This window comes from Sebastes fasciatus, chromosome 21 (genome assembly GCF_043250625.1).
Source record: "Sebastes fasciatus isolate fSebFas1 chromosome 21, fSebFas1.pri, whole genome shotgun sequence".
Classification (NCBI taxonomy): Eukaryota; Metazoa; Chordata; class Actinopteri; order Perciformes; family Sebastidae; genus Sebastes; species Sebastes fasciatus.
The window spans coordinates 22216037-22234557 of NC_133815.1; the positions used below are offsets into that span (position 1 = coordinate 22216037).

Consider the following 18521-nt stretch of genomic DNA (forward strand, 5'->3'; position numbering starts at 1 on the left):
GGCATACTAGACTCCCTGATGGTCCAGATACCTCGACACAAAGCAGAACATGTGAAAGATGATCAAACAGAAATACATGAAAGAAAGCAATTTAAGAATTTAAGAGATCCCTAGTCTTTCCAATAACTGATTCTGCAGGATACCTGTACCGCCTAGTGCTGAGTTACTATCTCCCCCTACTGGAGGAACACCCTTTGTACTGGAGAACACGATCAAATAATGTGCAGTCAACCATATAAGACTAATATATAGTCTCTATACTGTAGATTACTTTATAGATTGCAATTTGCAGCAGGCACACTGCGGTGTAAAGAGGTTGAACAGCGTAATTGTTGGACTATAAAATTAATAAATAAATAACTTAAAGGGTGCACCAGTTTTAATGCAACGCAGACTGTTATACATCAGGCATGCCAACTACCAGGCTCATTTGTATTCCAGTCCATGCCTCTGGAACCCTTCAAGCAGTGGCATAAGATGCTCACATGGGGACCAGGTGGGAGAACTGCTGCAGGGCCTCCAACCTTTCTATGCCACTAAATGGGCGGAGTGCAATCCAGTTTAGGAATGGGCGACGGATTTTTAATGATCAATGTATCCTGGGACTATAAATTAAAGACTCTAATTATTAAGGGAGGAGAGAGTTCGGAAAATGTTTCTATTGGCTGTAGCCTGACTTTTTTTGTGTAGGATTGTATGGGATGTGGAGGTAAGGATGCGATTTCTCATCCTAAATTTATATTTTATTCCAGCCCTCCTTTGCTATGCATTTAATAGTGGCATAAATAGTTACATTAAAAAGACAAATTTGGTTCATAAAGGTGCACTTTGCCATATTTAGAGAGCAACAGTTATGTGTCTGTACTGTATCAGGGGTTTTATAATGTGTACGCACATTAGAGGCACCATTGAAATATTGAGGTTTAAATAAGGGTCCACGGTTAAATGAGTTATACCAATTTAACACTGTTATATTATTCAAACTTGCCGTGGGGAGGGTGTTGCAATTTTTTAAAGTCAAGAGGAGGGTTCAAAGAAAACATGAATAACCCTGGTAACACACAGTATGGTTCAGGTCCACTCAACACCCTAATCATTTTCATACGGACTCTAATTGGATGTCTCCAGGTGCAGCTGCACCGCTTGGAAATTAGAGAGGTGCCCTCATGGACCCTTGAGGAATAAATGAAAAACACTTAAAGGTGCCCACTCTGTCATATCATCAATGCACACACACACATGTTGACATACACAGTGTATTTTCTTTAAGCATCACACAGATACGTATGTACTATATGTACAGACAGAGCCTCAGATCTCTGCAGGAAGAATGGAGGAAGATATCCAGCTAGCCACCATCACAGCCCTTCACCCTGCTGTGTGCCAATTGCATTTAGCCATAGCCTCCAGCCCCTTTCCATCCAAACTCCACATCACAGCACCAGACTGTGGGTTGCTCATTTAGAGGACCAACAACAACAACTACAAGTTTTAAAAAAAAGTCCCCAAACTACAATGAGATGGCATCCTCAGAGGTTAGAGGGTGATGCAGACTGATGGAAAAGTCAATAATGACCCTCCGGACCAGCAGGCGACATGCCCTGGCTGTGATGTAGACTGCAACTTTTGATCATAGAAGACAACCGCCATTACTGAGCTTTAAACTGCCAAGAAACATTATGGCTGCACAAACTTCTTTTTCAGAAAAAGTTTTTCCTTCAACTGAACTATAAAAATATTACATTTTAAATCTATTAAAGGCCACAACCGTCACACATTCTCTGCTAATTGAATTGCATATTTAAATAGACCAAACAAAATGCCATTCAAAGGCAAAGACATGATCCCGGTGCCTTAATTATAAAGATTTATGTATTTGCCTTGAAAGTAACTCAAAAATCAATTAACCCATTATTTGGTCATTAGCTCTGTGGCTGGAGCTTTAATGTGATTGAAAACTGGAAGTGTCCAGCAGTAGATAATGATCAGAAGTACAGGAAATAACGACCAGCAGAGGACAGTGTCATCCCATATGGAGGAAGCCTGTGAGCACGTTTGAGGGTGGAGGACGTATAGCCAATATGTGTTGCATGGAGCTTACCTGCATTTTAAAGTTAACTGACACTCTATAAATCTCTGCATTTTTCTATGCATGTGTCAAACCACTGTTTAGTTTCCAACCATGCAAGCAATGATCATGGAATATCTGAAATGGACATGGTTCATCCTCTGGGAAGCCTGAATGTGCTCAGCAGATTTTATGACAGTCTGCCAGTTAGATTTTGATATTTCTCGCGTGTAAGTAAGAATCTTTGCCTGATTGTGTTGCTAAAGGAAAGATCAGGGCTCACCGAAAGCATTAATACTCATCTTCTGAAACAGTAATCCTCCAGACACCTTGTCATAGAAAGAAATGTCGGTCAACTTAAAGGGGAATTTTGACCTGATGGTGGTGTGAGACAAAAGATCAAACACATGCTGCAGAACACTGCATATTTAAAGAGGACGTACTATGCTTTAGTGTGTTAGTGTGTTGAATAGTTTTCTGTGCATGTGAAAGGTCTCTGCTCCTGAACTGCCTGAAACGCCTTGCATGAAGTCCCGCCTTTTCTTCCATAACATGATGATGTCACCAAGTAACACATTTGCATTATACAAGCCTAAGCAGGCTAGTTTGGAACACGATGCACGTGCTGACCATCACGAAAAAATGTGAAATTCATGTCTATGTAAACGAATCAATACATTTCGTGACTATTTCACGAACTTCTGTGTGACTGGGCCGGAAAATATGCATAATAGGTCCTCTTTAATCAGTCAGTCAGAATCAACACTCCTCTGGCTGTCGCTCATGTATGAGTGTCCTGTAAGAGTCAACATACAGTAGCTGATTTCAATGTAATTAATGACTCAGTCACAAAAGGTTAAATGTATGAAAAAAATCTTTCATCCTTCTACTTTCTTAGATTAATATCATTTTTCATCCCATATCCACTATAATTCCTTACCTAGCTTTGAAATTTCAAAGCCATTTTCCATGAATCAAAGCACCACAAAGCTACAGAAGAAAACGTATCATTTGACCTCCTCCAGGGGTACCAATTACCTGCTATTTCAAAGAGGTCTGGTTTTAAAAGGGGTACAGTTTCTAATTTACAAGCTCTCCTGAGTTATAATATGTATTCATTTCACACAGAGTCCACAGAAAGATATTTCTGCTGTGTGCTAGAATGCATTTAGGCTGCTGCCTGTTAGTGTGGTATTTTTAGGTGAGGCTGCATGAGGAGATTAAAATGTCTGCATGTTTTGCCTTCATTTCTCTCACATATATGTCACACATCCAAAGAATCCTCCTTCTATAGCCTGACATTGTGAATAGCAGATGTTTACATTCATCAACACATGTCTTCTTGCTGCCTGTCTCTGTCACATTCTTCACTGAGTTCTGCCTGCTTTACATTTGCCTGAGGCCTTCAGGGTCCAGTCCAGCTCTGTATCTACCCTTTTTTCCACAAATTTAATCCCCTCAGGCAGCACAACAACAGAGTGAATACATGCTCAACTTGATTTTCATTGTCTGAATCCATTTTTTGAAGGCGACAAGTGGAGACAAATACCGTACAGCTGAGCAAGCACATATGAAAGACGAGAGGGCAAAGCAGGCTAAAAGAAAACATCACTATGCAGGCAAGGAAAACATAAAACGCTTGAAGACATTTCTCTCCAAGGCTGTGTATGACAAATGACACTTTGTCTCTGAGACAAAACAGCTTCAGTCATTCATAATTCAGTCTTTTGTTTGTGTTTACTCATATCTTAGGTCTGAATGCATCTCATATAAAGCCTTCTGTCAAAACAGGTTCAGCCTTGCCATGTATACACAAACTATGCTCAGAACAGACACTCAAATGTTGTCTCACTGTAACAATCATCTTGATGCCACCCTGACCTGCACAATTACTGTTTTGGGGTGGCCTTAAAAAAGATAATGAAGCTGGTACCTTGCTTAAGTTAAACACACTGAAACAAAGAGGTGACTGAAGATGTGCTGTAGTCTCTATGTTTCCTGTTCACATTGAAGAACTATCATCTATGTAACCATCCAAAGTGCAATTGCAGGCTAATATTGCTCACCTCTTCTTTCATTCAGTACAAATGAAATACTCATATAGCCACACAATCTATCAATAAACGCTTGCTTTCAAGGCTCTACACATGAGAATACAGTAGAAATAAAACCAACACAGAGGGATGTTGCTGGAATGAGAAAATATATGTGATCCAGGCTGAGTTACAGAAACACCAGCTGGGTTTTCTCACATTGATCTCATATTTTACAAAGACAGTTAAGAAGAAAACATGAACTGGAAACTCTCCAAATACAGTGTATGGCTGTGCTGGTTCTCAAAAATACATTTAAAGGTACAGTGTGTAGGATTTGACTGCATCTAGAGGTCTGGTTGCAGATTGCAACCAACTGAGTACCCCTCCGCTCACTCCTCCCTCTCCAAGACTGCAGTAACGTGAGCCGCCGAGTGCAGTCAGCGGTACCACGGTGCCACGGTTCTGCACTCTGCGGCTCACATTTCCACAGTTACACAAGTGTGTCGGAGAACTACAATGGCCTTCAGGTAACATAAAAACAGCAAAGAGTCTCTCTAGAGCCAGTGTTTGGTTTGTTCGTTCTGGGCTACTGTACATGGCGGCCGTGGAGCAACATGGCGGACACCATAAAGAGGACCCGCTCCCTATGTAGATATGAAGGGCTCATTCTGAGCTACCGAAAACACAACGATTCTTAGTTTCAGGACGCGATTATACACTAATGAAAACATAGTTATGAATATTTTATTACACGGCTGTGTTGAATAGTTGAATATTCTGATTGTTCAATCACGGCGTTCTGCAGTCTGTAATTTCTGTATAACAAACCGTTGCTATGTATAACAGACCGTTGCTATGGGCGCAGCTCTGATGTCGGAGTCTGGCAGACCGTTTTTGTTTCAAAATATTGATTTCTTCAGTAAGTAGCTGTGTAATAAGCGGGATAATGTACAGCTAGCGGGACATTGTTGTGAAAGAATCCCCTTCAGGGTGATGAGAGACCCCTCCGCTTCCCGTCGGGATGCAGCATCGTCCTGTCGGGGATTCTTTCACAACAATGACCGGCTCGCTGTACATTATCCCTTACATATTACATTTCTGCTAGTAGATCCCCCAAAATGTTACACACTGTTCCTTTAAGGAACAACTGAGCACTGAAGAACACTGTTATAAGGGTTCATGGTCCACAACAATGTATCACAAATGCTGCTAGGCAGATTTCCATAGAATTTGCAGTATTCATAATTCCCAGAGGGGGGATTACAGACCTTTTGTGAGCCCCCTGATGGATTATTAAACTCTAATGGTCAGTTTATCATTAAATTTACAGAGCACCTTTTCATGGACACCACTTCAGTCTTTTAGTCTTGTTAATATAAAAGAATTGATGTCCTTGTCTTTACAGTGCAGTTGGCCTTCTTTCATAAACTACATACTACAACTTTAACTTCAAGCATGCTTTCACTTCTAGATATGTGGAGTACAGTTTAACCCCCAGTAGATCCATCTCTATACTTGTGTGGGATATTTTAGTGCTCAGTCCTGCCCTGGTGGGCTCGTCTTCTGCTGACACAACTCAGCACTGCAGCTGAGGACGGAGGTGGTTCACAGTCAAGGGATACATTAATAGAAAGGCATTTACATTTACATATATTTCATGTGTTTGGTGTTTTTGTGGATTTAAATGTGGATTCCATTTGCTATACTTGTGCTTGTGCACTTTATTATTTGGGGCTAATGTTCCTAAGGATTCCTAGGTCCTATGTATTTTATCATTTTTGGTATTCTCCTACATTCTTGCACTATTTAGCTGCCTCCATCTCAGGTAGGTATCTTCTAACTTGAGCATAGTTGGACTCTGCCAAGTGCTTTTCTCCAAAGATACTAACAGAAAAAACAGATAGAGGGGAAAGCAGGAGGAAGAAGCAGGGGGGAGGGCATGTGCAGGGTTTCTGGAGTGCCTCTAGTGATTCTGTGTCCCAGCACTATCTCAGAGAGAGAGAGAGAGAGAGAGAGAGAGAGAGAGAGAGAGAAAGAGAGAGAGAGAGAGAGAGAAAGAGAAAGAGATAGAGAGAGAAAAGTAGGCTGGGAAGAATAAGGGGTCAGTCCAGGGATTGTCCTCGAAAGGAGAGGAACTGCTTCTGTATGAGTGTGAGGAATGAGTGTGTGCGTGTGTGTTTGCTTATACTGATGTTTAAGGTCATTTTTTTCACCTTGTACACAGAGGACTTGATAATAATCCACCGCCATGAGTCGGACCACCTTTTTTGAGGTAAGTCTAAATGTACGGTATTAGTGCAACTGAATGCATTTTGAAGTGAAACTTTTGATTGTCCCTCTCTCATGGAGACTTTAAAGTTTGTGCCTACTTTGTTTCACAGGGCCTCACTCGAGCATGACAGTCCCTTTGAGCCATATTTGATAGAGATCAAGCAGAATTTGGGAGATCATTAATAAGGTTGCATTAACAATTTCTTCTTTGTCTTTGTTTTAATGATTTAGATTCTTGGAAACATCTTCAGAAGCTTTTTACACTGGTCTGTCACTCAGACATCTAGCTTTGAGCATCATTTACCATAAAAACAAGTGGATACTTTTATTAATGGATTTCTGTCCAGCTACAAACTAGCACATGTTGACATCAGACACTGAGGACAACACATGGAGGGACACTTAAAGAGCTATAGTCATGACTTTTTCAAATGAATGTCAGTCTCATCATGTTGGAGCGATCCTTCTGCTCAGCAGCTTCATGACACGTTAGAAAGACAAATGTATGGCTCGCTGAATTCCAAAAATAGTGAAGAAGTTTAAAGTGTCTGCAGAGTTTCTAAAGTCCAACTTTCTGTGTGAGAGTAAACAAAACTAAGCTGGAGCTCTTTTCATGATTTGTCTCTTGTCTTCAGTCTTGTCTCACAAGGCCTTATGAGTATGAAGAAGTAGACAAGGCACTAAGTGCAGCCCTATGAATTCAAGCTAATTTACAACCTGCTCTGACTAGGATGTGTGCAATGCTCTCACTTTTACATAAAGGCTGCAGGCCAAATTAGCAAATATTTAGATGGTTTACAAGAAAGATATGTTTCTCTAGCCTGATCTCGTAAGTTTGAACGAGAAATGTCTGAGGGTTATGTCGATCTTCTCATCTAACTCTCCAATGAATAGGCTACACGTATTTTCTAAAATGTCAAACTATTCCTTTAACCTTTGCTCTGCCTCAAGATTAGCACTATACTTTTCAAGACGTGTGGACAGGCAAGAACTTCTGAAGGTTTAGCACCAATCTTTGCACTTGAATTTGCGGATTTGACCAAGCTTCACTCATGAAACTTTCCCTCCCAAAGTCAAAGTGCCTTCTTCATTTCCTTGTAGCTTTTAATGGAACACCACAGGGAACTCAGCGCCGCTATTTAGCACCTTAGCAACCTCATCTTAGCTGATGCTCCTTCTGCTGTCAGAGCTGGGCATCTAGCCTACATGCAGCTAATCAGCTTCATCATCATCTTGGTGTTTGAAGTGATGATCCTTCAGTTCAAGATCAGCCATTACATTTATCAGCTTCCACATTAAGAGGAGCTATTACGGCTAAGAGATAACCGGTTACCTTTGATGTCAAAGGTTTTTAAAAATACACTTTGTATACAGAGAATAAATGTTCATTTGAAAAACCACTTTACCACCTATACACAAATCCCTCACGAGCACATATGCACATGTTCTGTGTGACCTGTGCTGTCAGCAGCGCCCTGTGTTCCCGTGAGATGACAGGGGCGTCTGATAATCACATTTACAAGGGCACAGCACGACCGAGTGCACACCGTTTTAAATCCCACAGCCCTAATGACACCCTTGATGCTCTCCGGGAACACGTAAATGCATCAACATGTGCCCCTAGAACGCAGTTGGGAAGATTAGCGCGCATGGAGAGCAAAACAAACCCGTCTCCCAGGATGCCCTTTACTGAGACGTCAGCATGCCCTGTGCTCGGATCCTGCAAAGCATGAACACACACTGCAAAAAGTAGCATGATGAAATACTCATATTTTAAATTTAGAAGTGTATTGCTGTGTATTTTTTAGTGAAAATCTCTGTATTGGGAGGTTTTGCTGGTTGCAAGAACTCAAAGAGAGTGTCAATTTTTTAAAGATATTTGCTGCAAAATCTATTTCTTGTTTGAAAATAAAATGAAGGTGCTACTGACACAAATCAAGAAATAATTAATGACTAGAATATTGTAAAATAAGCCTTGGCAGAAGATTAAATTACTTACAAAACTTGTGTTTTTTTGCAAAGCAAACAGCAGATGGTATAGAGCTCTCCCTCTCTCTCCCCTTCTCATTCTCTCTTTCTCTACTGTGCACTCAGCAAATCTTTAGGTATCCATTAGCGGGTTATTACACTGTCCAGTAAGGGAACCAATTTAGCTAGGACAGCTCTGCTGAGCAGCACAGTATGGAGTGCTTTCAGGGCAAATTGTGGGCCGCCACCCACCATCCTCCTTGCATATGCTGTACATCAACACTGACGTGGTCTAATTAAGATGAAAAAGATGTGTGCGAGAGAGCAGCAGGACAACACAAATCCTTTTTTCCCTACCGGACTCAGCCGGTCTCATTATTCAGATTGAGATTACGGGATTTGATCAGGAAAACTGGACACACTTGGCAGGAAGGCCACTTAGAAGATTGGCAGCTGTGCTTAGCCATATCATATTGCATTCATATTTCTATGGTTGATTCAAGAATACTGAAGAATCTTATTTGTTTTGAGAAACAAGTATTTCATGCAGGCATCAATATTATTTCAAATTGTCCATATTTTATTCAAAGAAGTGGTGATTTGATTTGTTTTTTTTTAAATTGAGACAATGTTTCCTATAATCCCTATTGCTCATTCTTGCAAGAGAAGCCGTCTAAAGAAGAGCCAATATGTAGATATACAGTATGTAGAACGGGTAACGTGTAGTTCAAACCATGTATGTTCTGAAGTGGCAATGTTAGTGGCAATATCATGAATGTTTTGTGTTTTAAAGAGGTTTTAATGAAGAAGATAAAGTGCTAAGTGGCTTATGAGAAAACCTGATTACATAAATCAGCAAAGGTGTATAGAAATACTGTGTGATAGAGACACATATCGAGTCGACTTCTAATCACATTTACATGCTGTATTTCCAGCCTTCTGGTAATGGATAGGCACAGTCTTATCCTGAGAGGGATGTGAAAGTATATCCAGGGTTTACAGCCTGTGGCTTTGTTGCTGAGTCGGCATGTAGAGTCCACAGATCATTATGAGATTTACCACATTCTGAATGTTCAGTGAATGAATCTGAGGCATGAATGAAAATCTCTTAAATGTTTGTGTGAAACCTACTACCTTGGTTTTGTGCTTTATAAAGGCAGTACATTGTGTTTTTTTCAGGTGAGAGTCCTGGACGCTAAGACCAAAGAGCAGCTTTGTTTTTTAGATAAGGTATGCTGACATTCTGCTGTGACAACACTGTTACTCTTGTTTCTCCTCAGAAAAGCTCAAATTAAAGCTACAGTTGGTAACGTTAATAAAAATGATTTTTTTTGTCATATTTGCTCAAACTAAAACTATATCCTGATAGTAGTATCATGTGCCTCTGTGTCCTTCGGTGCTTCTAATGGCATTTGCAAGATTTCACAGAACGGAGGAGTACAACCAATCAGAGCCGAGGAGTCTCTAACGCAGCTGTCAATCACTGCTCACCAAACTCGCGAACTCCGATCAAACTGTCAAACTAGGCAGCGCTGATCAAATATGAATCAATATTCTGTTACTGTAATGCCTATTTCTCGCAAATGTTTTCAGAAACGTATTTTAGTGTACAATGAGAAAGTTTGCTCCAGCCGGTGGGCGGTGCTTGGTTTATGCTCGGCTGTTTTCCAACATGGCAACGGGGTCATAAAAGAGCTGATTGACAGCTGTGTTAGAGACTCCTCTGCTCTGATTGGATGTTTTTCTTTGGGCACGGTGGAATCTTGCAAATGTCATTAGAAGCACTGGGAGGAGGCAGCAGAGCCTGATTCTTTCACAGATTATCTGTCAGGATTTAATGAGCAAATATGAAAAAAAAGTTATTTTTATTACAGTTGGAAAAATAATCTTCTTCTGCTGTCTGAACATATATAGTCTGTATCAGTTTCTTCCAAATTTTCACTAAAACTATATTATGTTTACACTAGGTGAAATATTCAAACCCCAGAGTCCATTTTTTCTGGCATAGTTTTAGATATGCTTCTGCACATTTCAGCCTGACTTAATGTGGTATTGTTGGAATCCAATAGAATTTGAAATAAAGCTCTGTGGGTTGGAACATTGTTTTGGCTGCACAGCATGAGTTTGACTGTGAACTTTTGGGGTTTTAACACAAGAAACACTGTCAGCCTCTTCACTGATAACACAGCAAGGTTACAATTTAATGTTTGTATTCTATTCAGGTGGAGCCTCACTCAACAATAGCAGACATCAAGAGCCTCTTTCACAAATCACGTGAGTGTTCATATGCAGTTTCTGGTTCTATAATATATTGTTTAGTGTTTTTTTGCTGGCCTTTATGTTTTTAGTGAAATAACAATGCCTTATATAGTACTCTGGTGCCCTTGTATAAAACTTGCAGGAGATATCCAATTGATATTATATTGTTTTTTGTATCTTTTATTGCACATTTACTGCAAACTACAACTTGAATTCATATGGTTCTTAGATAAAATGATGATTGATAAACTTGCTAGGCTATGGAGTGAATCATCACTTCCCCAGAGACGATGTCCGGTTAAAAACTATTTCTTGTTCACTCCTCTGAAGCCCGCAGTGCTTCTGTCACCGGTGTGTGTCTGGTCAGAAATGTCACCAAATGTTTGCCAAGCCTGAGGCCGTCAGAATCCATCAGAGCAGCAGAGCTCAACGTTATTCCATTGTGATCAATTATTATTGGGCTGGAGGCCAAAATCTGTGTCCAATGCCAGCTCTGCCCAACCCTGTATATACAGTAAATGTGTATGTGTGTATTTAATCTGCTCAGATCCTCACTGGTATCCAGCAAGACAGGCCCTCATGCTTGATCCCAGTAAGTAGCCATATTGTGATAATGTTCCGTTTGTATATTAGTATTGCACTGGGAAACGTGGCTCTAAATTGCAATGGGTGGTAGCTATTTACTGTTTAATACTGTTTTTAAAAAAAAAATTGGACTTCATCACCCACAAATAGTGTACGGCAGTGTCAGTAAACTGCAGACAGCATTCGTTTATTTACAATCCAATGTCTGATGCTTTGTACAGAAAGAAAAAGTGAGGTGTTCAGCAGTGGAATGAGTGCTCACTATGATACTGTTGTAGTCCCATGATGTGATTTAGGATAAGCATATGCGTCACAATACCAAGATCTTATTTATAGTCTATAGTGTGTTTATCCTTTAGCCATTATGACAAGATTTCTTTTCCTGCGAAATGCAGCTGTAAATGTCATGTGCAACGCAGAACTTGTTTCTCAGCTGTAATCATTATTAGATAGGTAACCTGAAGTAAAAACAGGTATAAAGTTGTTTAGAATACAAATAGGAAAGAGGCAGTTAAAGCTGAAGTAGCGAGATTGGAGCAAATATGATTAAAATAAGTTATTTTTTTAAAACGGCATCTTTCTAACGGCATCTGCAAGATTTCACAGACAGGAGGAACACAAGCAGTAAGAGCTGACCTGAGGTCTGCTGTCCAGTTGCTGTCTATGAGAGCCGGCTGTCAATCACTGGCGAACTCCAACCAAACGGTCAAACTAGGCAGCGCTGATCAAATATGAATCAATATTCTGTTACGTTAAAGCCTATTTCTATTTCAGAATCATCTTGTAGTGCACGGCTTAGCTGTAAAATGAGAAGGTTTGTGACGCCGCCGCCATTGTAGAAATCTGGTGAAGGAACGCCAAGTTCCGGTCACATTAACCGGAGCACAGCCAATAAGAACGCTCTCTCAATGAAATGACCTGTGATTGGTCAAAGTCTCCCATCACGGGCTAGATTTTTTAAAGCCTGAAAACAGAGCCATGAGGAGGAGCAGAAGTCTAGTTATCTCTCAGAACACTTGAATTACAATATGCTGCCATATTCATCAGCAATGATGCCAAAAAGATATTGCCTACTGCCACTTTAAGCTTTTGTTGTTTATCATCAGCCCTTTTTGTAAAAGGTATGCAGTGATTAATTGTCATTTATTGAGAAATGTCTATGTATAACCAGACCAGGCGCTGCTGTTTTATCATCTGACACTGATGCAATTTTTGGCGTGACTTAAGTTGAGACATGTTCAGCTTAGCGCATCAGTGCAGCATCCCAAAGAGTTCATGTCCATAATGTGAAGTGCATAGTTTAGAAGAGACATATATGTCCAGCAACGCTCCTGAAATAACTGGGGGAAATGACGCGGTAAAATGCATCAAAACCTAGATGTGATCAACGGGTGAATTGAAAGGGAGATTTTTAAATTAAATCACCCAGAAAGTTCAGTTACATTTGTAATGACCTTCACAGGTAAATAAAAGACTTGAAAAGTGCCCCACATCTTTACAGAGCAACCATCACTGTGGAAACCACTCTCTGTTCTTCCTTTATTTTCACTATAAAAGCTAAACTGCTTGATGTTCATCCTTTTTCCCATTCATTTGAGCCTAATTAAAACAGTAAAGGCAAATAAAGAAAGGCCTAGCATGAGGTGTGATGTTGCGGGGCTTTGAATGGACTGTGAGGGCTATCTTGTTACTAAAAAGCACAGAGTGCAGACTTTGGTTTAAAGCTATCTGGGACAGTTCCCCCTGATTATATTCTAAAAATGTCATCCAATTAGTGCAACATATTATCTGAGGCTGTGCCCCCATGAGCTGCAGGTAGAGAGAACGTGTGCTGAAAAACTGATCAGGCATTCATTAAAAACACTGTGACACCTCAGTTTAAGACACAAGGCTTTGCACATGACTGCTTAAATGTACATTCAGCATGACTGTTATTACGAATTCTCTCAATATGGTCAATTCCACAAAGCTTGATAATCGATGTTGAGTCGATGTTTTCCACCAGATATTAGAACTATTTATGGTACGATTTCAGGTGAAGTTGAATTTGTGTACATAAAATATTGCCTGGGCTTTTTTGTGTTGTTCTTCTCCTTTTTCAGAGGACAAATCCCTCAGAGACGAGGAAATCTTACAGAATCTACCAGTTGGGACTACTGCCAACATGTACTTCAGAGATCTTGGTCCACAGTTAGGTTGGACTATGGTAAGAAGAGCACAATCAAAGATTACTGATGTACCAGTACTGAGAAAAAAGAGATCTGGCACTTCAAGTTAAAGCTGAAGTAGGTGAGATTGGAGCAAATATGATTAAAAAAAGTTATTTTTATAAAACGGTCGCTATATCGTGACAGTAGGACATGAAACAGGTAACCTGAAAACCTGTGCCTCTGTGTCCTCCGGTGCTCCTAACGGCATCTGCAAGATTTCACACACCGGAGGAAAACAAGCAGTAAGAGCTGATCTGAGGTCTGCTGTCCAGCTGCTGTCTTTGAGAGCCGGCTGTCAATCACTCGCGAACTCCGACCAAACGGTCAAACTAGGCAGCGCTGATCAAATATGAATCAATATTCTGTTACGTTAATGCCTATTTCTCTACTCAAATGTTTTCAGAATCATCTTGTAGCACATGGTTTGGCTGTAAAATGAGAAAGTTTGTGATGCCACTGCCGTGAAATCTGGTGAAGGAACGCCAAGTTCCGGTCACATGACCGGAGCACAGCCAATAGGAACGCTCTCTCAATGAAATGACCTGTTATTGGTCAAAGTCTCCCGTCACGAACTAAATTTATTAAAGCCTGAAAACAGAGCCATGAGGAGGTGCAGAAGTCTAGTTTTCTCTCAGATCACTTGAATTACAATATCCTGAAAGGTTATTGTGGAATTTTTGCTCAATGATGCCAAAAATATACCGTTTACTGCCAATTTAATATACTTAATGTCGGCTGACATAATATTGGGGTACTATATTGTACTATATTGTAATGACAATACTATATAAATCAAGTGATTCAACATTGGTTCAAGATATCTCGGTTTTTTGCCTACATACTTTTACTTATAACGATGCTACACATTTTTTTCTGTTTGTTTGCATATCTACAGAAGCGTTTAGCAGCCACACCAGAAAAAATAAAACAGATCAATATCACGTTATAAAGTGAAAGGTTTGTTTTAGCAAGATGTTTTACCGTTATTACGACATACAAACGTATCACGTTATAACAAGAATTATTTCTTGTTATAACAATATACCATTTAACTTGTTATGACATAAAACATTTCATGTTATGTGATCACTTGTATTGTTATTTCACGTTATAACAATATACTTATCACGTTTCAACATGAAAAGTTTCACGTTGTAACAAGATAAATAGTATATTGTATTAACAAGAAAAGTTTCTTGTTATAACGTGATAAGTTTGTATGTCATAATAATGTGAAAACATCTTGTTATAACAAACTTTTCATGTAATATAATATATAATTTATAATGTGTTACTGATCCATTTTTGTTTTTTTCCTCGGGTGGCTGCAATGCACTGTCATAGATATCACCTTTGTGATATTGTTTTTACAAATGTAAGTACAGTACGGAGGACAGAGCACAGGAGGTTTCATGGAGAGAAAAACAATTAATCAGTGTGCACAAATAGCACAAAGTATTAAATTGAGAGCATTCATTTGTTTGTTGTTTTTCTCCATGACACCTCCCGGGCTCCACAGTAGAGAGATAGTATGAAGTGTTATTTATTTCTCTTCTTTTGTTTCCAGGTGTTTCTAGCAGAATGCATTGGGCCCCTTCTCACCTACCTCCTCTTCTATTTTCGAGTACCGTACATTTACTCACACAAATATGCCTTCACCTCCAGTCCTCATCCTGTTGTCAGGTACTGTACGTGGGGAAAAGAAACTTCAACTATAGCTCAGGTTGTGACAGACGTGAAGCAAGTTTACAGACATTAGTTTGATTTATTTTCTAGAAAAATAACCACATTTAAAGGAATAGTTCCATGTTTTTAGAAAATATGCATATACCCACCTTCTTGTCAGGACTTTGATGAGAAGATTGATACCACCTTCCACCTCTCTTAGCATTTATGGAGTCTGTCATGTACTTTTTTTACTGCCATTTTATGCTTCACTACATATGGAACTACAGCTATTGTGGAGTGATGCTCAGTCTCTTTAAAATGAATTTCAGAATCTGAAACGTAACTGTATTATCTCATGTCAGTGTACCATCTACAATGACATGATATAATATAACTGTTGTTGAAAAAAATCTATATTTGATGTTGCTATCTATGAAAGGATGGTTTAGAAAGTCTCTTTTATTCATGTTGATCTGATTATTGATCCATATCTCTCCCTCGTCATTGTACTGTACTAGTACCCAAAGCAAATTTCCAAACCTTACAAAGAGGAGTTTTGACTGTCATCCATTTCTTTTTCTTTTTTAATCTTTTACACCATCATAACTCCTCAGTTATTTATACAATTATTCTTGATATTGTTATTGTGCATCAACCGTAGCTGTGTATGTTTATATTATTCAGGTGTGTTTTATTATTTACAGTATGTTGCACTTTCTTTGCAGAATCCCAAACGTTTTGTTGCTGCAGTGACCCAATTTAGCACTCAGGGATCATTTAAATTTAATCTTTTCCCATCTGAAATTTTAAATCTGCTGCAAAAACAATGTGATGAAGTTGCGTACTACAACAAGAATGCAAGCGCCTCAGTTAAATGTACATACTTGTACTTCTGACCTCATCCTCACCTCTCTGTGTCTCAGACTAGCCTGTGCCTGTCACACCTTCCACTATGTGAAGAGGTTGATAGAGACTATCTTTGTGCATCGTTTCTCCCATGGGACCATGCCTCTCAGGACAATAGTCAGGGTGAGGACATGACTGACCTTGAAAAGGAGAGCGTCTGATAATGTGTTCACCTCTCTAACAATGTGCGGCCTCTTTTTCCCTGTCCCATGCCAGCTGTTGTGGTGCTGATTTTAGCCTCAGGATATAGAATGCTGCTTACAACAGTCTCACAGCACAGTGTCTTGATAAGGAGAGGAAGTTATTATAGGTCTTAAAGTTTGTGTTTTAGTAATTCAAAGATAGAAATTGAATCAAAGTAAACAAGTTATTTTAATTTTAATCGATCGGTTCATTGTACATCATGCTAATTTGTTTTCGTTTTCATATATTCATACGTCTGTATTGTTTGTTTCCTCTCAGAATTGTGCCTATTACTGGAGTTTCTCAGCTTGGTTGGCCTACTATATTAACCACCCTCTTTATACACCTCCATGTAAGTCGGCCCACATATATACACACACATACACACACACACTGTTGTTTTTCTCTACTTTGTGCAGCTTATCAACACCAGCCTCTCTCTCTTCACAGCATATGGAGAACTACAAGTCAACTATGCATTAGTCATATTTGCCGTACGTATACTGGTATTCACTCAACATAAATTCAGTATATGTGGCGCATGCATGACAGTAAGTGTGAAATCCTTATTTCTACTCCAGATGTGCGAGCTGGGAAACTTCTCCATTCACTTGACTCTTAATAATCTCAAAGGAGAGGGTGAGTTGTTGAGCTTCATCCTGTTTACTTCCATAGCACTTAAAGGAGGAATACGCCAAATTTTGAAGACAATGTCTAATCCATAAATTTAGATTTCATACAGTGAAGCAATCTAAAACCATTCACTTGTTCCTATTAGATCATTTGCTCAGTACTCCATGCTAAGACTATTTTAGGGTTGTGTCCAGAAGGTAACCCACAAATTGCGAAAACTTGCAAAAACTCTAGCAAGACTCGCTGCCCAACGACCTATCTAACCTTAACCATCTCGCGAGAGTTTTGCAAATTACCTTCTAGACACGACCCTATTTTAGTTGATCCACCATGGAAACATGGATGATATGGGTGTCTACAATATGTTGTCTTCTTTGAAAGAACTACTACTTAAAATAATATTTAAATGTTATTCAAACTTTATAAAAAATGTTTCTCTCTATCTCAGGGTCCAGGATCAGACGGTTTCCTGCGCCAACAAAGAACCCCTTCACGTGGCTATTTTTCTTTGTATCCTGTCCAAATTACACATATGAGGTAATAGACATTATGGTAATTCATCATGGTAATAAATATCACCCATGTTTGTGTATTTAGCTCTCTACCTGCATATTTGACACATACTGCAGGTTGGAGCTTGGGTGAGCTTCTCCATCATGACCCAGTGTCTGCCAGGTATACAGCACATCTAGTTTAGTTGACATACATAAATCCACCAAAATGTGTATATTCTTCTCATGCTTGTATGTTTTGTATTCCAGTGGCATTGTACGCATTACTGGGTTTCATCCAGATGACCATCTGGGCCAAAGGGAAGCACAGAGCCTACAGCAGGGAGTTCAAGGACTATCCCAGCCTCCGGATGGCCATTATCCCCCTGATTCTCTGAGTAGAGATCAGAACATGAACTATTGTAGCATATAAGGCGTGTTTATTCACTCCCCACAAGTGTTTTTCACTAAAACAAAGACGTTTGCTGCTGCTGAGGCCAGCACTATGCAAGTTATTTTTATATCTATGAACTGAAAGGAGTGGGAATAATATTATGGCAATATACTGGAGCAGTTAAAAGCAGCTGGGGATATTTTAATTGTCTGTTCAGTTTCAACAATGGATTTTAGTTTCTTGCTGGGAGTTTGATTTGGCATTGTGCGGCCATATTCTCTATGCTGTATAACCACTGGATTTTTTATATATATATTTTGGCTTCTTCAGGACTTGACTTAAGGTTGAAAATGGCACCTCAGCATTTTAGCAACCCTAATTCAAACCAGTGAGTACTTCTCGTTGCAAGCTGGCTTATTACCCCATAGGTTGTGCCACTTCTTTTCGATGATGAATGCTCACAGCACTAATAAACTTTTCAGGTTAAGTGAAAGAAATAAAACATATTCTAGCTCATAATAAAGTGCCTGTGGAAGCAAACTAGCAGACTAGAATTTAAAACGTCACGACATCTATTTGGGAGTGCAACATCACTTTTAAGCTCTCAGGAGGATAAAGCAGACATTTAATTATGCTAATAATAAGCTTCACCGTCGTACATCTCAGATTGTTTTCTTCAGAGAAATGGAAGAAGGCGTGTAACTTCTGGCATTAATGTGTACGGGCTTATCAGGTAGTCAGTGATTGCTGCTGTTGTTCTCCAGCCCTTACTGTCTAATCTCAGGTTTTATTAAACTGTCAAAAGCTGTTTTGTATAAATGTGAATGTGAGTAATTTTAGCGTAAAAAC

At 39.5% G+C, this 18521-nt stretch overlaps 1 protein-coding gene across 1 annotated transcript; it reads left to right on the top strand.

Annotated features, from left to right (window-relative positions):
• Positions 1 to 9077: 9077 nt before the first annotated feature.
• tecrl2a (trans-2,3-enoyl-CoA reductase-like 2a) lies at positions 9078 to 18507 on the top strand. The gene is made up of 13 exons (XM_074622751.1): positions 9078 to 9099; positions 9500 to 9573; positions 10566 to 10617; positions 11150 to 11194; positions 13290 to 13393; positions 14965 to 15080; positions 15989 to 16094; positions 16434 to 16506; positions 16605 to 16648; positions 16736 to 16793; positions 17236 to 17324; positions 17417 to 17462; positions 17549 to 18507. Exons 1-13 carry the CDS (start codon positions 9078 to 9080, stop codon positions 17674 to 17676), a joined length of 957 nt encoding a protein of 318 aa, XP_074478852.1. The 3' UTR covers positions 17677 to 18507.
• Positions 18508 to 18521: the final 14 nt, after the last annotated feature.